The following is a 21,980-nucleotide window of genomic DNA, read 5'->3' as shown; positions in this document are numbered from 1 at the left end:
AGGCTATTTCAAATGCAGCCCTCAGAAGTTTTTTTTTTTTTTTTTTTTTTTCCCATCCACTTTTTGGAGGTAGCACTGCTTCTCCCTTCACCGGTAACCCAAGATTAGAGGAAAAGACAAAAACTCTCCAGAAGGTTCAACATTAAGCGAATTTCTGTTTTCGTCTGTTCTCAAAATCAACTCTTAGTTAACCTGAGGGAAGGTGGCTAATTACACCGCCACCTATTTTTTCATTTTTTTTTTGTGTTCCCAATCTGCTGCTAATCAATTCTTTCCGTCTTTAAGACTCCTAAAGGCGCGTTGCAGCATGCTTTGCCGCTCCGGTGCACACAGTCAAGCGCCTTCTTGCTTTTGGGTTCCGATCTCCTGATTGGCTCAGGCACCAAAAGTCATAAATGTGGTGTTCCAAATACTCTCCGAAAAATCTCAAAATACCATCACAGAGCGAGGGGGGCGGCGGGGGCAGATCTCCGACACGTCCGATCACGCCCGTGCCCACAGGCATCGGCGTTGGCGACGGCGCGGAGGGCGGCGTCAGGCTCTTGGGCCGCGGCGGGGCCACCGAGGCGAACTTCTTTGGCTGGTTGTAGAAGGACGGCGTGGTGACTTTGAAGTTGAGGGACGAGGTCACCATGACCGGCTTGCTGCTGCTAGAGCTCTCCATCTTTGGCAAACTGACCTGAGGATGACCACACACAACACCACATTTACACTTGAGTAAAATAAAGACAATTTGCTGTTATATGATGATTTTCATGCATTTTTATAAACACAGGGCTAACGTGACAATTTGTTGCCACTCCCAGTTCAAGCTAACCAGAAAATTGAACATAAAACGGAGAATTACACATTGTATATTAAAGAAAACACAATTTAAGTCTGCCGAAAGTCGGCTAGCTTAAAGCGGAAGTCAACGCAAACATTTTTTTTTTTTTTCAAGAATATTTTCTATGCAAGCCCACTAGTTGAAACAGGGCATTCTGATAAATATTGCATTTGTGGAATAAGTGTTAATCCACTCGTTTTTAGCCGTCTCTGGGGGTGGCCATTTTGTCTTCTGTCCACTGAAAATGACATCACAACTGCTCACAACGACCAATCACGGCTCAGATTCCAAAAAACAGGTCAACCGCGATTGGTTGTTGTGAGTAGTTTTGATGTCATAAACAGTCGACAGAAGACAAAATGGCCGCCACCACAGATGGCTAAAAACAAGAGCATTTTGCTGCTTAATTTATATTCCACAAACAAAAAAAAATTATCAGAATGCTGTGTTTCAACTAGTGGGCCTGCTGGGAACATATTCTTGAAAAAAAAAAAAAAAACATGTTTGGGTTGACTTTCGCTTTAGGGCTAACAACCATTACAAAATGCCATAAACGGGCTAATGAAACTAGCATCAAAGTTATGGCGTTATAACACTTCAAGTTCATGTAGACATAAAACATAACAATAGTCACAGGTATATATTGCATATAATCTGTGAAAAAAAACAACAACTAATTCCTGTAGTTGAGAAACTGTATTATACTGCCCCCGGTGGCCTAATCACACACAACAGAAGTACTTGCAATGACTTCATAATGATGTCACGGATCAAATTAGACTTTCATCTCAAGGCACCACTGTATATGGTTTAGGTTCTTGTTGAGTTCAAGATTTGCTGACATCTCATGTGACATCACTCATGAAGATGGTTTGAATTAGGGCCAGACAGATTCATCGGCGAGCTGATTCAATCGGCAGATAATAGCTCTGTTAAAATCGGCCAATTGTTTGCCCAGTTGTTTTTTTGTTGTTGTTTTTTTTCCTAAACACATCAACGTCGGAATTTAGTCAAACATCCATCTAAAAGAAACCGGCACCAACCCCAAAATAATTGTGTTCCCGATTCTGTGAATACAAGAGCATCGGCAAATGGGCGTGATGACAGAAAACGAACTAGTCCATCAGCACTGGACCGTGTACGCCAAAGCAGATGTGGCTCGCGCAGACCGCGGGCTACAGCTTCCAATATTTATCACTTAGTTGTTTATGGTGACATCAATCACGGTTCCGGTTGGGTCACGGATCTATCGCTAACATTGCCGTGCGAGGTGCGTCAAAAAAAAAGTGGGGCGGCTCAAGTATTTACCTCACACGTGCTTGATGTTAAACAAATGTTGAACATACTGCTGTGTCTTTACAAAGATTCCACACAATGTCGGAGTATATTTCCCTGAGGACCACCGGTCCCAAACATGAACTTTAGTCAAAGGGACTGTTGTTCCACTCGCACGCAAATAGTCATTTCCACACACGCTATATCAGTCGGGCCCCTTTAAAGAATGCTCGGTTCCAGTCACTGTTGAACTGATGATGAGCTGACACATTCTTCCTGAGTTCATTTTGCTGCACTGCAACGTCCTTAACCTGAAGGATACCTTCAGAAACAACTTTGGTAATGTCATTTGCATATTTTTCTTGTCAAGACACGCAAGGTACACTTCAAGTTCTGACAAGACAGAAGAAGAGAAAAAAAAAAAAGAAAAAAAAAAGCACAGAGCTCTACAAGGATTGCATAACGAGTTTCCCTTCCGTGAAAGCCAAAGCACGCCGCATTTAGACTTAGGTGGAATCTCCCTCATATCACACTAATCATCGCTATTGAATTTGCCATTTTTTTCAAGAATATGGTCTTTGCAAACCCACTAGTTGAAACAGGGCATTCTGATAAATAATGCGTGGAATAAGTGTTAGTCCACTCGTTTTTAGCCATCTCTGGGGGCGGCCATTTTGTGTTCTGTCGACTGAAAATGACATCACAACTGCTCACAACGACCAATCATGGCTCCGATTCAGAAAACAGGTCGGCCGCGATTGGTCGTTGTGAGCAGTTGTGATGTCATTTTCAGTGGACAGAAGACAAAATGGCCGCCTCCAGAGATGGCTAAAAGCGAGTGGATTAACACTTATTCTACAAATGCAATATTTATCAGAATGCCCTGTTTCAACTAGAGGGCTTGCATAGAAAATATTCTTGAAAAAAATATGTTTCGCTTCCGCTTTAAGGTTTATGCGAGAAAGCAGAAATAATAATAATATATAATAATAATAATAATAATAATAACTGAAGATCACGAAAAGCCTACTAGAACATCTGAACTATTTGTGGTGAATAAGAGGCACTTAAAACGACATCAGTTTTGTGCTGACTTCCAATTGAATGCGATTGGTTAATTCTGAATACAACGACACTTGTGCAACCACATCGTTTTAGTCATTTTAATTTCACTTCCAGTCTCAAAAAGATTTTTTTTTTTTTTTTACCCATTTGAGTTGTACAGTTTATAGGTCACGTCGACGGAAAAAAGAAAAAAAAAGAAAAGGTCAAGTGATTTATCTTAGTCTCACTTTTTGATATGACAAAAACCTGGCATTTGAGCAGGGGTGTGTTGACTTTTTATTCCCCCCCGCTGTTGTTGTGCCACGTCAAACAACAGCAAAGCAGCAGAGCGAGCAAGTGGAGCGATGAGCCACAAACTAACTCAAGGCCTATTTAGTGGTTGTTTACAATGGAGCAAAATGTGCCTTAGGTATGTCAACGTGTAAATTGCGTATTGATACCGTTGTGCAGCTTTCACAAGGGCCCGTTTGAGCTTTTTCTGTCATTTTTATAGGTACAGGGAAGAATGGGCATTGTTTCGACCATGTTGTTCTCTTTAGACAGGACAGGGTCTGTTTACACAAGTCTGTTTTCAATAAAAGGGAGGAAAAAATCATGTCATTTTGCCACTCGTTTTTATGACAACGGCGCTTTGTGAGTAAAAACTGAAAAGCGGTCTCAAAGATGAATTGGAAGCAAAAAAGGCCCATGTCACTGTATCCGCGTCAACGCCCATTTTATCTCCCAATTATTCGGGACTGAGGTTTCCGTTGTACAGTTTAATACTTGAAATACACTAATTCATAGAAATGAAATGGTCTTGTTTCTCCTAGGCAAATTTCATAATCACAAATTCGGAGTGATGTCATGTAAGCCAAATATTCGTTTGTTTTTCTCTGAACTAGGGCTGCAACTATCTTAACTGTCGATGAATCGGATAAAAAAAACAAAAAAACAAAAAAACGTTTTGTTTTCCATCCTTTTATTCAAAAACCGAACATTATTTCTAGTTAACAGAGCAGAAAACATTAATTATGCTTCTGGTTTAGTCCGTAACATGTCAAAAATAGACAAAAATGTTGATCGTTGTATGCCAAAGTAAAAGCAGAAGATTTGTTTTGATTCAACACAAAGATAGTAAGTCTGATTTCATGGGGGACAACAGAAATCGGAGAATATTTACTGTTAAGAAGATGATATTCCAAGGATTTGGACAATTTAAAAAAAAAAAAAAGGTCTCAAAACGATCGAATCAGAAATCATGTCTGATTAATTTGATAATCGATTAGTTGTCGATTAATCGTTACACCTCCACTCTGACCTAAACGCGCTATAAATGATATAGAAAACTAGAAAGGCCATAAAACCTGCCACATTCTATAAAAAAAATTTTTTTTTTAATTCTAAAAACAACGTCCAAAGGCAAATTTTACGCTTTTTTTTTCCTTTATGCTTTTCGATTTTTACAAACTTTCTGTCTGGATAGTGTTACAATTACTTAGGCCATTTTCTTACCGTATGATCACATTGCTTCCGTTCTCTAAGACCGTATTCTTCACACACGTTTGTTTGATATGTGCTCTTCTGTACAACTTTGCAAAACACCATTAGTGGAACACGGCCACGTTGTTGCCGTTTTACTCCCATTTTCCTAACTTGTCCTCTTGTAAATGGACCCTCAAGTACGTAAAGTAGCCTCTACAGACTGACCTGTTGCGGTAAGGGTAAAATACTTAGGTTCTAAACTAAAATAACCGCTTGCAGCCATGTTTCAACTAAGTAGTAGCAGCTGGCACTTAACAGAACTGGACCTACTGTATAATGTAGCGTGACACAAGTGGGTACAAAAACATGTACTGGCGATACTTTTGTTTCCAACGGACCAGCGCCGTTAGCGCTCTCAAGAATTCCTGTCAATTAACAGCGCTAACAGGTTGCATGTGTTCCTTGGTACGGTCCGCGGGGGTTTCCTACGATGACATCAACGCCAACCTCGACCCCGACGCAGCTAATCTGTCTTGAAATGTGATCCGCGAGATGTGAGCGGGACTGTTTGCGGCGGAGAGAAATGTTGCATTACAGCACAATGACATCACCTTCTGTGCTGTTTTGTCTCCCCCCCCCCAAGCAACGTCCCTCCATCTGTGCTGACTTAAAATTTGCAACACCAAAATGACAAACTCTTTTGCAATGGCTAATCTCATCCGTCTTATTTTTATATCCTGCCGTTCCCCCCCCCCCCCCGTCACTTGCGCCCAAAGACGTCACGTGGCGTGACACTATCACTTCCCCGTTTCCCGCTGCAACGTAGGACAGCATGACATCGTCTTACCGCAGAGCTGTAGCCCAAAATTGCACGCTATTAACTGCTCCTCCGACTATAGCATACCTTTGACGTGACCGAATGGCTTGTACTTGGGAAGGGAGTTTAATACTACAAAACCATTACCGTGTCGAATCTAAAAAGGGCAACAGGGCTGAGACGCTCGACTGCATAGCTAGATAATTAGCGCAACTTTCACACTTTAAATAGCACGAGGTCCCGCGTGGGTTTTAAGCAAAGGCAACCGCTCGTTTATCCGTGTAGCGTCGAAGGGACGGGTTTCCCGCGAACAGTCCGGTAGTTTTCGCATTTTTCCCCATTGTGGGACGAATGAAGGTTATCTTATCCTATGTTGGGAGCTATGGCCTAAGTGACGAGGTAGACGAGAAAAGATATTTTTAACTCAGCGGTGCTTTAATGCCCATGAGCTGTAAAAGAACTCATTTGGATCAGACAGTGCTGTCTGAGTTAGTTATTAGGTACTGGGTGTTCTTAAAGTGAAAGTACACTTCATTTTTTTTTTTCTGTACTTTCATTTTTTTTTTCTATTTCCTTCCAGCAATCATTCGGGCAGACGGGAGGCCGTGAACATTTGACAGTGTAGGCTTCAGATTTTCTCAGCGTATAAACTTGTCAATTGGCATGGATGAAGCTTTACTTGTACCGCCTTCAGGTGGTTAGCATTAGAGATGGGGGTTTTTTTCAGGGCCAATACCGATTATTAGTAGTCAAGGCGACCGATAACCGATATTTGGAGCCGATATAAATTTTTTGTACAAAAGAAAAAAAAAGAAGAAACTTCTTAACTGTGTTTAAATGTCTTTGAGCATATGTTTATTGAACAATTTTTCAGATTTGCATAATGTCGATTTTTTGGGGGGGCATTATTATTACCATACATTTTTTGACAACACACATCTTTGTTATCAAATTCCAACAAAAGGTTTAGGGAGCACCCGGGGAATGTTTTAAAAAGGTAAATGAAAACACCTTAAAAAAAAAAAAAGCTCCATATAGTTTTCGACAGTAAATGAAGTTCTCCAAAATTTCAAAATGACAGAAAATTAAACTTTCACATATCTTTGTTTTGATTCCAAATATCGGCGCCGATAATCGGTCTATCCCTAGTTAGCATCATATTCTCCCGCTTGAAGTTTTTCAACAACCTGAAGGCGCCATTGTGTAACGCTTTTTCACCCTTTGAAGCATCCACTGAATCAAACTGTTATTGATGTGGGGATCCAGTGGACACTTTCTCAGGCTTTGCGCAAATGCCCCCCCCGTACTTTTTCAAGAAAGCAAACCATGGGCAAGGTTATCTTGAACCTTGATGTCTTTTTTTTTTTTGTTTTTTTTTTGTCCTTTGCCTATCGGAAATTTCCAGTCCAAGTGGCCGCCATGATAGTAAAAGTGTGTGTCAGTATGTTTTTGCTATAATCCCTCTATTGTTCTTCTGACGTAAATAGCGCAGCCCCATTTGTGGGAAAAGTGTGTCTAGGTCACTAATGCAGGGACGAACCAGCCTTTGGAGAAGCAATCTCACAGGTCACTAGCCATCCATTGAGCACCCCTGCTGCGCTCCGCCTCTGATCACACCGAGATGAATAATTAAAGCAATGTGCAACCAAACAGACTTGCCCCGATGCACTACCGGGGCAAAGCCACGTTCCAACTGTCTCCATAGACAAAACAGACGCGTACATGCCACGATCGAAGACTATAAAGAGTTTTGCCTCTCTCGGCTTGTCGTGGCTACAATTAAAGAACTCCGCAGAAAAGCAACCATGTGTTCAGCCATTGACAAAATCAACTCCACATCTTCATTTGCCTCACACATACGGTCACGATTCACACACTATTCTCTCAGGCAGAAGCGCCACAGTGACCTCAAACTAAACCACGACTGGTTTGTCGCTGCGGTTTGTTAGCAACGACGCCTTGGCTCAGGGCTCCATCCGAAAACAATGACGTACGTGTCATCGAGTCGAACGTGTTATTGAGTGAGATTGCGACGAGCGACATTAATGCTACGTTTTGCGATTGATGCATTTTTTTCAGCGCTTTCCGCAAGAACAAGTCGACTTTAATTACAGTAAACCATCGCAGATTCATGAACCGCTATCCTCACGGACCCCGCCTACTTGTATTTTTTTTTCTGTAGACCATAACTACAACCACTGCAAAAATAAACCATCGGTAACGCCCTACAATGCAAACCAAACACCTTGCCCCTCCTAAGCGTAGTATAGGCATAAAGAGTTTGTGTTTGCTAACGGCCTAAAGCCGATCAGCAGTGTGATGGAAGATTCCAGTAAACAACAAAACAATGGCAGCCAAAAAAAATGCAAGTTAACAGCTGATAAACTAGGTGCACAATGTTAAGGCACCGTATCTAGATAACTGAATTCCAGATAAATTACCGGTAGTCAAAATGTAATTAAAAAGAAAAAACATATCACTGTTGTCAACAACTGTAGGCCAATCATTTTTAAAGGTAATGCTGTAAAATGGTTTTGAAAGTGTTTTGGAATAATAGTTTGGGGTTTAAATTAATGAAAAAATATATTGTATTAACAAATAAATACAGGCGACAGATGACACTCCGTTAAAAATGTTTTAAAACTATTATTACTTTATAGGCTCTATACTAACCTTTTAACTGTAAATAAACTAGCAAGCACAGTGCTAATATCTTCTTGATAATGTGACGGTAAGTAAAATACAAAATACCAATGTACTGAATATTCCTTCCACATGTTTTCCAAAAACTGTCATAAGGCAAACAACATGTTTGTTTTCTTTCTTCGCGGTTTCCGAAAAAATGTTATAAGGCTAACGGCATACCGCGTAGACTAGCCCATTTCTCAATGTCAAGAATGCAGAGTATGGTCTCGTGAACTCGCCAAGTACAGTCTTCTTAAGAACATGCTGTTAAACGTACTTCCTAAGAACGCGAATATACAAAAAAACATTGGTATATTGGAACAGATTTTTACTGTACTTGTGAATTTCACCCCGACTCAGGCGTATTTCCATCATAGTAGCAAGAAATGCAACTTGTGATATTTTCCCGGCCAAGTCTTCGCAAGCATACAACCGATGCATCCTTGGTTTAAGCTAGCAGACAAGACCATCCGGGTATTCCGTGCATTCTTGGCCTATACTCTCAATTTAATTGTACTTGGGCTGATGACATTTCACGAGGTCACAAGGACGTAAAAACACAAAATTTAGAACTGAGAAACGACCTCAATGCAACTTCTGCTAAACCTTCCTTCCAGGCTAAACTTAGCTGCTCCTCTCAGTCGAGATGCAGCACAACAATATACTTCATTGACACCAATTACGACTTTCGTCTGCACAACAAAAAGTATGAAAACTGAACAGTACTTCAGTTTTAGGACCAATAGCTGTGGACAGTTTCCACAGAAAATCAATACATTTAAAGAGACTGGAATCGTCCAATCAGAATGCTCTGACGTCCTCTCCTATAATGTTTCCTTCCCCAAGGGGACACGTTTTCAATGCAATAAGCGACTTTCTTTGATGTACAACAAAGCTTTGTAGTTCATGACACATTTTCCCTCATTAACATAACACCTTCCATTTCTGAGTCTGACTGGTTAAGAAAGAAAACCTGGGAAACCACTGATAATATGGCTTAGATAACAGGCTGCTACATCTAGCACATTCAACATACAACTAGTGCACATTATGAGCATATAGTAATGGAATTCTAAGCTACAGTTGGCTAACAATGTCGCGTGGCAAACAGGAACACTTAGCTTGCTAGGTCAGGTGCCGTACACGTCCAAACCCTAAAAGCTCGACATCGCTGAAGAAAAACGGTTCCGTTTTAGCGTGATCAATTTAAACATTCGCCGATATTCTAAGATGGTTGTGGTGTGCTCTGAGCAAGAAAAACGCTTGCCTGACAGTTCAATGACAGCGGCCGCCACTCACCTGCCTGCGCCGCCGGCTTCCACGCAATCTCGGCCGGGCGCTCACGTTAGCTTAGCTGAGTGAACCACCAGCACGCCCACTAACAGCTGAGCCTCACCAAGCTAGTTTGGACCGGGCTGGCGAAAGAGACTCCGGTTCGATAATTGCTCAAATGTTTGAATTAAACAATAGTTTGAAAGCACCGCAGCTAGCTAGAAAGCTAACAGAGTCAACTTTTTTTTTTGTCTTGCTAGGTTGGTGCTTCCGCATAGCCGCCCTTTTATCGTCGATGTCCATCAGCTGGCAGAGAACACTGAGCTTGTCAAACTCTTCGCTGAAATAGCACAAACACAGAGGCATGCTCGAGTTAATAACTTACATAGAACGCCGCCATACTATGTGGCTTGTCACTTAAAAAGTGAGTTATCGCATTACAGTATTGTGTGCCACAGACAGCTGCAGAATCCTGAACTGACACAAGAGTCGTCCTTATTTGGTAACTGTTGTCAGCCTGTACTTAAAAAAAACAACAACAAAAAACACCAAACCGAAAAAATTTAAAAAGCACAAACCACTTCCTTTTCGGCTTACTTAATCACAGAAAGCACTTACCGTGGTAATGCACTTGAAGTGTTTTTTCCCCCCCTTTTTACTTCCAACTCTTTTTTGCTTGGTTCCTCTTGTTCCAGTTGCCAGTAATGGTAACTTCTTCCTTTCTGGCTCTCTCCCTCTTAGTCAGGCTTCCTCTTTCCAGCTGCTAGACCCTCCCCCTGTGCTTTTCAGACTGGATAAGGAATGACAGCATCCTTTCAAACAAGTTCTTTCTCGTTTGACTTTGGCTCAGGACCTGTGTAGTACAATGTAAACACCACCTCACTCCCTCTCGCTCTCTTTCTCTCTCTCTCTCCCTTCTCTTTCTGGATGTGTATTAACTGTCCAGTCAGACCTCCTTCTTTTCCTCCTCCTCCTCCCATTCCCCCCTGCTCCCCTTTCTCTCTGGATTCTTGCAGCATTCTTCATTCAATGACATCAACCTCTCTCCTCGCCTTTCCTTGTAAGGTCAGGAGTGGGGGAATTAACAGGGTGAGAGAGGGAGGGAAAAATATTGGGTGGAAAGAGGCATGACTAGGTACAGATACTAACATGTGCAATATTGTCTGGAACAGAGGACTACAACAACTGACTATCTGATTTGTTTGTATTTCTTCAAAGGATGAAATGGAATTGAAAGGATCATTGAGTCAAACAGTTGTCATTTAAAAATGATGATTTTATTGTGAAGGAAGCATCAGACATACATGATTTTCCATTGCTCAATTGATTGAAAATTGCTCAATTGACTTCACCACGTCGGAATCGTTTGCGTTCTCATAATGGTTGCTACGCAATTTGCAAGAGAAAGTTTAAACCTCAGACCCCCCCCAGTTAGTTGGTGCGGTACATTTTTCGGCACTTGTTTATAGAGAGTAAAGACATTTTATGACCCTGTTTCCTCCTCACATTGTGATAATGAGTATATGTCAGCGCCCTCGCCGCGACGTGATCCCAGGCGGCAATGAAAACTCTCGTCTTGCATAACAACCATAAAGCACAGTTGGCGACTCACGCAGACGTCACCTCTGAGTCTTTGAGTCTTATTACGTCACAGCAATAAAATGATTTATGAACCATTTTTTTTCCCGGGAAGAAAAAATAGAATGCATTTTGGATAAAACTGAAAGAAAAATCTTTATCTTTGGAAACAGTGATGTCATGAGGTGGGAAATGAGTTGATTGTAATGAGAAACGCAATTTATCATTCACGAAAAGCTTTAAGGGACGGAACCAGAGCCAGAGTGGGACTCCTTTTCAGCCCTGGAGTTTCAGGGCTCAGACTGGCACTCTTTAGTTCACAACATTTTAGTGAGTGATACACAATTTCAACCTTATTAGTGTAACAAGCTAAAATAGACTAGCATTCCGTCTAATGCATTTGATTCAAAATCCAATTTACAATTGAATGTTAACTTAAAAGATCACGATCAATGTTTATTTAAACAAGTAGTTCACATCGGCAAAAGGACAAAAAGGGACCAGTATGTACGATATACATAACATTGGATAAGACATTTTACACTTTTTTTTTTTTTTTACATTTTACACAAGGCAGATTGACCAAACTCTGTTAAGCCAACAAGATTTAGGCGGCTAACAGCACTTCCTGTTAGCGCTCTTATTTTGAAACCTATTCAGACCACCTGCACGGTTGCACTACTTAGCGGAATGACGCTAACTTTAACACAAGTGGCTGTGTTATGCCTCTTTAATGTATTATTTTGTACAGACAGGTTAATATAGTTCCAGCGTTAATGTTTCTAGTCCTGTATTACATTTTTGCGACTTTTGATATTAAATTATTGTGACTTGGTGACACCCATTAGTAACGGACAGGTAACTCACTTCGGGCTTTGGGTGGGACGATCCACTATTATCGTCCCCAATAAAAAAAAGGCATTCAGTCCACATCTTGCAAACAGTCCTGATTGAAATATTATTCCATAAGAAATGCAAGAAAACATAACGGTAGTACAGTATAAGAAAAAAAAAAAAATCCTAGATCCGCAGTCAACTTGAATGATTTGAATGAATTAGACAAGCTCAAGAGTGTTCCTTGACCTTAGTTTTAATGACTCCAATCATTTCCAACAACCGCCGAACCAACAGAACCTGATCAAAGTTATGAAAGCACAGGAAGCATCTCTCCTGTCTTCCACCACATGCAAATGTCAAACCAGACTTATGACTGTGGATTTAAGGGCGTGGTCATCATTGGAATTTGATTCCCCCCATTGTGCCACAAGAAATGTTTCCAGTGGCTTTCCACTTCCACTGAGGCACTGAAAAATGTGTCAAAGCGCCACCTAGAAGTTTCCTTAAAGGAAAAAAAAAAAAACCTCTCAGTCCCAGGGGAATTTGACTTTCCTTTTTGTAAAGAAACCAAAACACAATCGTCTTCCCTTTTTGCAAGCGTCCTCACGGCGACTGAGGTTTTGAAAGTTTGCACTAGGCAGTAGGACGGCAACTGTGGGGTTCAGCCAGTCTGTAGGTAAGGAGGGGGTGGAAGGTGTGGGGGGGGGGGGGGGGGGGGGACAAGGGAGGCGGCTAAAATCAGAGCCAGACAGCCTGGAATGTCGCCAAACCTTGGAGTGAACCCCTCCGCCCCCCCCCCCCATCCCATATCTCAACATTTGTCAGCCTGTCCTCTCCACCGCTGCACTTGTACTTCCCTTTCCATGGTTCTTTTCCGCTCCTCCCTCGTCTTCACCCTTCACCCCCGCCCCCACCCCCGCGATCGTCACTACCTGCCCCGATCCCATCCTCTTATTTGACCGACAGGAAGCCACAGTAAAAAGCTTGGAAAATCCTCACACCTGACTTTCCTGCGCTACAATATCATTCATAAATCTGCTCATTTAGTCATCAAACAGAAATTCCGGCCATACTCCAGACAGGATGACGACCTGCCTACCTGAGAACATGGAAACATTTCTCTGCTGCCAAACTGGCACCCATTCAAACATCGCCCCCCCCCACCCACACACACACACACACACACACATTAATAACTGCACTACCCGCTTCCACCAGCTGGTGTCAGGACGGACGCATAAGTAGTGCACCGCACGTAGCCAGACAAAAATGCCTTGAGGGAACCAGTCTCCCCAGATTGTCTTTCTGACAGCAAGCACATCTAGATCAGTTCGAAATGAGATAAAAGACGGCAGGAAGTGAAGCCAATAAGGTGCTGACACGAGCATGACGTACGGCAATGAGGATAATGGACAGCAAAGCGGGCCTCACAGTTGATCACCAGTGGAGTGCTGGTCTAGACGAGGACATTTGGGGCAGGAGGGAAGGCTGCGTAATTGCACCAGAGGAGGGCAGACAACTGTAAATAATAGAGGGGAGTCGGGAACTCCATGTACACACCGTTTGGGCTCGTGGAAGCGCTGGAGTGCGCAAAACTAAACATGTGAGGACAGACCGAAAAGCGCGCAACTGTATCTCTAACAATAGCCTCTTTCGCACGGAAAAGCAGTATAATTGCAGCATTAGAGCCATAATGGCGGATGAGGATGTTTATTCGCATCACACGTGAAATGGGCTATTGTCGCATTATTGTCCATCATTCCCACACAGTATATGCAGTATATATATATATATATATATATATATATATATATAATTTTATTTTTTTTCTCTCCCACATGTTGAAGCATTTCAGGTGTAGGAACACTTCAGTTCAAACTCCAAGTTGAAATTCAGAGTCGTGCGCCTTGAGTTGCCGGGCAACACTAAGGGACTACTCGTAGAAATGGAGCCACAAAGTAGAGAGATAGTATGTCTTTGAATATTCTTGTACACTCTGTTTGCATTTGTTAACTTCTCCGTGTGTTAAAGTAGCAGTTGTTTGAACATTTATAGGTAATTACTGTAACATCTACGCTCATTTCCATTAGCTGGTCAATGGTGTTTTGCATTATTTGTTAGCATTGAGCTAGCAGACTTCTGTTAGCTAAAATGATATAGTTTGGTTGAACATTATGGGGTTGGAATCAAGACACTTTTTGTTTTCATGTGTCAGGTTTGCAGTAAACTTCGCTGCGAGTGATAGGTTGTTATCCGAGCCCTGAGGTGTGTGATGTCATTTTCAGTCGACGGAAGTGACAAAATGGCCGCCCCCTGAGATGGCTAAAAACGGGTGGATTTTGATGCTTAACTCATATTCCACAAACACAATATTAATCAGAATTCTGTGTTTCAACTAGTAGGCCTGCGTAGAACATATTCTTAATAAAAAAAATGTGTTTGGGTTGACTTCCGCTTCAAGCAGGACATCACTTTTTCTGCCTGTCTGTATAAAAGGCTACGTACGATAAAGAAAAAAGTTATATCTACTGTTATGACTCTGATGGGCCATTGATAGTACCTCGCTACTACTCCAAGGGCAAAAAAAATCTCAACGCATGGCAGTACAGCGATATGGAAGGAACGCAGTGTAGCAAGAGCAAATAAAGTTTCCCAGTGCCCTTTTTTCATGACAAAATAAATCCGCCCCCCTCCCCTCACTTGCCTTCATCCACTTCATATGCCCTTTCCCTAAAAAACAAACCATCCAGCATTCCGCACTAATCCCCCTCTCTTCTCCACTTGCCTCTGCTCAAGCTCTAAAGCTTCATCCTCCACTTGTGTTTTCTCTCTCCAGAAGTACAGCCCAATTTAGGGACCCCCCCCCCTCCCCCAAGCTCCTCCAGGCCACGCACACACACACACACACACACACACACACACTTAACTAACTTTGTGGCTCCTCTTGGGGCTAATGTGTAACACGTGACTCTAATTAACACGTACTGTAACAGTGTGAGTCGTGCGAGCGCGGATGAAAAATAAATTTGACATTTAGAGCGCCGTGTCGAGGACGGGGATTGTGTTGAGAGTAGCTGCTTTCTTCAAGAGAAAGCCAACCTTTAGAGTGACCCAGATAACAGACATTTACATTTATCTGCCCGCATATCTTTCGAGTGCCAGAACCAAGGTGTATAAAATGAGTTCATCCAGAAGCAGATGGGCGGATAGTGACGGGTACATGAAAGTGGATGATTACAGGAATGAGTCACTCGTGATGAACTCAAACAGGAGCATCTGCAATTTAAATTCAGCGCCGCGTCGTCGCCGCTGACAGTTACACGACAGAAGTCACGTGAGTCACTTTTGTTAGCCGCGGCGTAAACGTGCGTGAGTAAGAGTTGCGAAGGCGTGCGCAAACATGGCGGCGTGGCGGGAGGTCTGTGTGGCCCAATGCATCACGAGCGAGATTAGTGTCAAGAATGTCTTCTTTCTGTGGGTGACCTTGCGTCATGCTGAGGGTCCGTGACATAGATCACCGGGTTGTCACACAGGTGTGTCGCACGCATGCACACGTGGGCGTGAGCGGGATGGAACCTGACCACGCTTCGGCTCCCGCTAACATCAAAAGATGATATCTGAGTTTTCAATAAAATGGTTTCCATGGGAAACAGTGGACGTACAATTCCATGCCAGGGTCACCGTCAGCCATATTAAAAGCTCTGTTAGCTGTACAGGCAATTTTAGATGTTCTGGATAAGGCAAAAAAACGGCTGGTTTTTTTTTGCCGATTTTTTTAAATATTAACACATAAGACAAAAATAATGACATTTAGACATTCCCCCTCCCAAAAGTTGCTGCCCCCCAAAAAAAAAAATCTGCCAATTTTTCTCTTTGTGGTTAAATTAAATAAATACTAAAGAACACCGTATTGTAAAACAATCAAATATTCTGCCTGTATTTCATATATTTATTGTTTGGACCATATTTCTTAAATTAATTATCCGATTAATCGGTTATCGAAATTTTATTCTGCCAAATGTCAGAATCGGCATTGGCTTCACATAATCCATATCGGTCAGGCCCTAGTTGTGTTTAAAAAAAAATTTTTTTTAATATTCTTAACCGTCAAACAAATGTAAAAATAAGATAACTACTGAAATACAGTGGTAAAAAATATACAATGTGATTTGTAATAAGGAAAATAGCACTATATATTGTACTTTATAAAAACATAGTAAGAACATAATTAAAAATAAAATTTAGAAAAATTAAACTGTTTATGCACCATTCTGAATTATTGCAGCTCCTTCTGGCCTGTGTGAGTTGGCCACCAGGGGGCAGTGTAACAACAGTCATGAAAACACAAAGAAGTGTTTCACACTTACTGTAAGTGACTCAGTAAGAGGAAGTATTATTAGTCATTTTTCACAGAGGATAAAGAATATATGCGTGAGAGTATTGTTATACTATTTCTTAGCCTGTTCATGGTGTTTCCAATGATGTTTAGCATTAAGCTAGCCAACTTTAAGATAAAATAAAATCATCACCCTTTGATGTGTTCAAGAACATGTAGAGGGCCTTATGCATTGCGCTTTTTAACATTCGGAGTGAACCACTGCACAGTCAACATATAAATTGCGCATTACCGTCTGTGCCTGGGAGGTGAGTCATTTCCAATCAACTCTAAAAAAAAGAGTTGACTTTGCAGTTTACATTCTGTTCTTTTATTATTGTGGACGTTTTGGCCACATTGTACTGAGCAGCAAGGACCGCTTATGCCGCTACGCTATTGCTACGTCTCAATAGGTTCAGTTTCCATTAAACTGTCGGTGGCGTGGCGGAATAGTGGTTGCCGCATACGCCTCACACTCAGGAGGTTTTGGCTTTCAAATCTCAGCTCTGTCCTTGCAACGTGGAGTTTGCATGTTGTCCCCGTCGAAAAAGCTTGATCAGCATCAAAATTGTACAAGCTTTTGGAACGCTCCTGATGTTGTGTTGGTGACTGACGCAGAATGTTGAGCAGATTGCGCCGCAATCTAGAGCCAGGGAAGGAAACAGTCGGGCGGCTGGCGGTAATGGTAACCTTCCTCAGAAGCAATCACAAATATCAGGGGAGTATTGTTTTGAGCGTAGACTGACTGACCTCTGCTGCAGCCTGGCCTGATCTCCTCGGCCCGAGCGGGCAACCAACAAAAAGATCCATCACGTCGTCTATATATAAACCACAGCACGGGGATTGGCTGGATTATGTATGATTTATGTCGGGCAAGCTGCACACATCCACCGTAAAGCCTTTTATTGTCCCGCCACATCCCCACCAATGTATTTCATTTTTAATTATCTGTCTTATGAGCCTGTTCTGATGAGAATTTTGCAGGGGTTTGGACTGAAAGTAATGGCGAGGGTATGTTTGGTGGGGAAATAAGATGATTGATTTGGCCTAATAAGAAAATCACGATTATTTTCTCTCAAACCCGATTTTACGATTACGATTCTGATTTCTTTGTAAAATAAAAAAATAATAAAGTATTTTGAGTGTCTTTTAGTTAAACTTAATTTTTCTTTCTTTCAAATCAAAATGCCAGTCAATTTAACTTAATACACACAGAACAATCCATTGGGATTAACAGCATTTTCCTTACACAAAAATTTCAGATCTGTTCTTAATTAAAATTAAAATCCACCCCTTTTTAGCCATCTCAGGGGCGGCCATTTTGTCACTTCTGTCTCCTCAAAATTACATCACAACTACTCAGGGCTCAGGTAACAACCAAAATGGCCGCCCCCAGAGATGGCTAAAAACGAGCGGATTAACTCTTATTCCACAAACGCAATATTTCATCAGAATGCCCTGATTCAACTCGCGGGCTTGCATAGAACATATTTCTGAAAAAAATATGTTCGCGTTGACTTCCGCTTTTAACTCCTTTGCCGAGATAATCCATCCCTCTCACACGTGTGCCATATCAAAATGCTGAATCGACAGCATGATTATTACACAGGTGTAACGATTAATCGGTTATCGGAATTCACTCTGCCAAATAATGAAATGGTTGAAAAAAAAAGAAAATCGGTCGGGCCCGGCAGACAGCTTCTTCTTCTTTTTTTTTTTTTTTGCCATGGAAGTCCCCCACACGCGGTGTCCTCTCCTCTCTCTCTCTCTCACTCGTCTCAATTCTTCCTTCCTTCTTTTTCTCTCAGTCCTCTCCCCATCCTTCCCGCTCGTGTTCTTTTGCTCTCATCCCCTCTCAGCCATGCTCACAATGTGAGTGACCACACACATGCGCCACCTCCTCCGCACACTTCTCCTTCTCACTGTCCAGACTGTGCTTGTGTCATTCTCTGCGCGCGCGCGCGCACACACACGCGTGCATTTGTCATCGCCAAGAGAGGAGGGCAAGACGGGGACAAAATCGAATGGGACGGGAGGGGTCGCGAAGAGGGAAGTTGTAGGTGTCATATTGGCGTCGGGAGAGGAGATTGAGGACGTTGCTCGGCGTGTACGAAAAGCGAAAAAGATGAGTGAGGGGCGGGTCAATACTGTGGGAATGGAAGGAAAACCCTCCTTTGTGTGTGTGTGCGGTTTTTTTTTTCGTTCCGGGGTCCTAGGATTTCTAACGGCGTATTCATGAGGAGGGATGGAAACAGCTGCTGTGCATTGTCAGGCTGAGCGCACACATGAGAGACCCACACAGCGAGAGAGAGAGAGAGAGTGAAAGAGTGATCGCGGAACACCCCCCCCCCCCATTTTAGCTCAATAATATTACAGCAGTGCAGCGGTATCCACAACAATGGCAGCCGGCCACTCTCGGCATTGTGCTATTGATCCCACGCCCCCCCCCCCCCCCCCCCCCCCCCCGTGGCAACCTAATCCACACGCAGCCAGTCAATCTAATTGCTGTTTTCCTTTTACACATGATATCAGTTAGCCCAATAGTTAAGAACACACCGGCAAATCAGAGGTTTGAAACTTGCCGGCGGGAGATATTGACAACGCCAATGACGCCTCGCGTCTTTATTTAGTCGTCTATTGCTTCCAGGCATACTGACTTACTAACCGGATCTAAGACACTGCACCGGAGAGAGCGGGAGGGAGCGAGAGAGCGAGAGAGAGAGAGAGAGAGAGAGAGAGAGAGAGAGAGAGAGAGGACGGACGAGTGGCCGGGCAAGCGCAGGAGAGAAAGAGAGAGAACAGGAGGAGGGGAGGGAAAAAGAAAAAAAAAAAAAAACATAGCGAAGAGGAAGAGAGAGTCGCAGGAGGAAGAGGGAGAATGCACGGCGTCTGGCTAACTCTTCCATGCTTGTATCCAGGGCCTTTGTGAATACACCATGGGATGCATCGGCTCCAGGAGACTGAGTAAGCGCCACTTCTCTCGCTCGCTCATTGCGGAAAAAAGTAGGGGGGGGGGGGGGGTGTTTAGGATGGGGCGGAGATGCAGGGGTGTCCTGCAGAAGTGATGGTTTGTGTTATAGAGATGTAAGGGGCATGCGTGCCGTGTTGTGCTTCTCTCGCTCTTTGCGGTGTTTAATTAAGAAAGCTGCGGTCGCAGCGGATGTTCCTTAGTGGATGCAGGCGAGATGTCACAGACGATATGTGTTCAAATGTGTGTGTGTGTGTGTGTGTGCGCGCATCCCCCCTCGAAGCCGCGCCACCTCTCGGCACCCCTCCTCCCATCCCTTGATTTATGATGCTGTTTGGCAGTATGTATATGTGTGCGAGTAGGAGGCAGAGCGGGGATGGAGAAGGCAGAGGCGGGAGCTTATTTATAGGGCGGCGTGGCTCGGAGGAAGGAAGATGGGGGGGGGGGGAGAAGAAAAAAAGGGAAAAGTGATCATGCCATTGTCGGAGGCGCTTGCACAGTTTGTTGTTATTTGCGCCAATGATGGGTATAAGGTTGGGATGATCAGACAAGCGGCAGAGGAGGAAGGGAGACGGACGGATGGTGATGAGTGAGGGAGGGAGGGAGGGAGGGAGGGGCAAATACATGCGGGCGAGGGGAGGCTTCGCGTGAGGGTAAAAGCACACGGTGGGCGCAGACCGGGTTCGGGTGGACTACTGCACGCCAACGAACGGTTGGTTGTTGAAATGTTGCAGCGCGGGAAGAACGAATCGCACTCAAAGGCAAAGAATAAACACACTTCCGTTGCCGTTAAATATTCACGAGCCACTTAGCGCGAGGAGCTCTTCAACTTATTTACGGCAAAGGAGCAATGTCACCATCAACGCGGCCCAGGGTCAAGCACGTCCCGCGCAGGTAAAAGGACTTGCAGTGCCTCATCGAGCTTTTTTTTTTTTTTTTTTTTCTTCTTCTTCTTCTTCTTTCTTTCCCAACTCGAGGTAAATTCTTGATGAGGGCCGCTTTAAAAATACCCCGCTAGAGCACGTCTAAGAAGAAAAAGCGGAGCGGCCGGGAGGCAGCCGCCAACAATCGATCCGATTTTCGCACGTTGCAGAGCTGAGGAGCAGCACAAGGTCGGGGGTCGAGACGAGAGCCGAGCCGGTCCGCTTTGTCAGAAAACGACGCGGTCGCGGGCGAGCTTGCGGGGGCGGGAAGGTCGCCGTTGTTCTCGCCCTCGGTTCGAATGCAAATGATCAGAAAGGGGCCAGATCATACAACAAGACAAGCGCGGCCAATTTCAATGCCGCATTTTAAATGACAGTCGCTGATAATGAAAAATGGAATGAAAAGTAAAGTGGAGCTTCTGAGGTCGATGAATCAACAAACCGCTCAGGGACAGGGTCAAACTATAATTTGAATCAATTGTTCCCGAGGAAATAAAGGAAATTGGATGAATTTGTTTCGGGGCCAAAGTGTTTGCCATCATAAAGGCTTCACTAAGTGTAGCGGCCGTGTTCCAACATGACATGACGTGACATGCGAAGGATTACTGTTTGTGTGTTCTTCCAATATGTATTATTGTCAACCATATTGAACCGAGTAGCCAGGGCAGAGGGAGTGTATCACTGCCCTACGTCCCATTAAAGCAGCACTGGGCAAGAATGCAACCTTAATACATTTTTTTCACAACTCTTTTGATGAAACATTGACTTCCAAGTAGTTGAATGGGACTTTTGTCATGCCCTGGGGGGGGTGGGGGGGGTCTGTCTCGTTTGTACTGGCACTAAGCAACTTTGAGGAGGATGGGAGCAACCCTGGCACACAAAATAAATACAAATGTCCTGAAACGGCATACTCACTTCCTCTTTTCGCTATAAGGACAGAAGTCGATTCAAACGCGCTGTTACTGGTGTCATGGCAGAAGCGCCAAAACAAAACAAACACAAAAAAGTATTGTTGGAACAAAATGAGATTCATGACCTCATCGCTATTCATCTTTCACACAGCCACTGGAAATAGAAACGTATTTCAGTCCAACTTGCAGGCCAGCGAGAGCTCAGGATTTGACGACACGTCACGAAATGTGGTTGACTTTTGTCAAAACACTACCGCTTTTGTCCACATGGCGCCGCCTTAATCAACAAAAACTGACGTATGACGCAGTGCGGCTTTAAGTTTATTTCCTGTTCTCTAGACATCGTCGCACTTCTTTGCCATCGCAGTGGAAACTCATTTCACAAACGCTCCGCTTCATGAGCTGTTGCGTGTGGTGCAGTTGTGCTTTTGGGTTTACGAAAGTTAGCCTGTAGTATAGAATGGCTTCGCAGAAACGGAAAACGGCTGGTCAAAGTCTGAACGTATGAAAATGGTGCTCGTGATCTCATTGCCTTGTTTGATTGGGTAAAAATCCATTTGCATCATAAGAGTTGGATGCAGCGTGAATCGACTAGTCATGCCTGCAAAGTGAGGCGCAAGGATCAGCGTGACAATTTATTGCATCACCCCAACGCAACCTTTGAGCTAACATGAGGCGCAAATAAAGCCAAACGAGTGACTGTTTTAACAAAGCAAATATGTCAAACTGTAGAAGAGGTGGGAAAATGATTGCTGGTGTGTATAACAGAAAGAGAGCTGGCTGGTGATAGCTTTAGCGTTACACGCTAGCTACCAATAAAGCATCTCTATTTCAAAGCCGCCGCTCAGCGATATGCTAGCGAAAACGCCGTTATTTTCTTCAAAGTTAAGTGTGTTTTTACTTACGTCTACATTGTACCGTATTTATTTTTAACTAGAACTAGAAACTAACTAGAAAACGATAAAAAAAAAAAGTAAATAATTC

The 21,980-nt window shown here is 43.2% G+C and overlaps 2 protein-coding genes across 14 annotated transcripts in view; one reads left to right on the top strand and one right to left on the bottom strand.

Annotated features, from left to right (window-relative positions):
• Positions 1-21,980, bottom strand: part of zyx (zyxin) — a 44,313-nt gene that overhangs the window by 8,164 nt on the left and 14,169 nt on the right. The window contains exons 1-2 of one of the 7 annotated variants that reach the window (XM_086037544.1): positions 10,023-10,332; positions 436-679 (exon numbers count right to left, since the gene is read on the bottom strand). In XM_086037544.1, the coding sequence (XP_085893670.1) occupies positions 436-664 (229 nt within the window). In that variant the 5' untranslated portion in view covers positions 665-679; positions 10,023-10,332. Of the gene's footprint in view, positions 1-435; positions 680-8,469; positions 9,364-9,431; positions 9,750-9,789; positions 9,971-10,022; positions 10,333-21,980 lie in introns of those variants that run through there. The other 6 variants (XM_086037542.1, XM_086037541.1, XM_086037545.1 and 3 more) reach the window with 6 other exon arrangements.
• The window catches only part of fam131bb (family with sequence similarity 131 member Bb), a 29,800-nt gene continuing 26,644 nt past the window's right edge, over positions 18,825-21,980 (top strand). For 2 of the 7 annotated variants that reach the window (XM_086037554.1, XM_086037549.1), the window contains exon 1: positions 18,846-19,158. In XM_086037554.1, coding sequence (XP_085893680.1) covers positions 19,131-19,158 — 28 coding nt within the window. In that variant the 5' untranslated portion in view covers positions 18,846-19,130. Of the gene's footprint in view, positions 19,159-21,980 lie in introns of all 7 variants that reach the window. The other 5 variants (XM_086037551.1, XM_086037550.1, XM_086037552.1 and 2 more) reach the window with 5 other exon arrangements.

Source organism: Filicampus tigris, chromosome 8 (genome assembly GCF_054856515.1).
Source record: "Filicampus tigris isolate MCC_2025a chromosome 8, RoL_Ftig_1.0, whole genome shotgun sequence".
Lineage (NCBI taxonomy): Eukaryota > Metazoa > Chordata > Actinopteri > Syngnathiformes > Syngnathidae > Filicampus > Filicampus tigris.
Note: the sequence above shows the minus strand (reverse complement) of the source record. Positions and strands in the feature narration are given on the sequence as shown.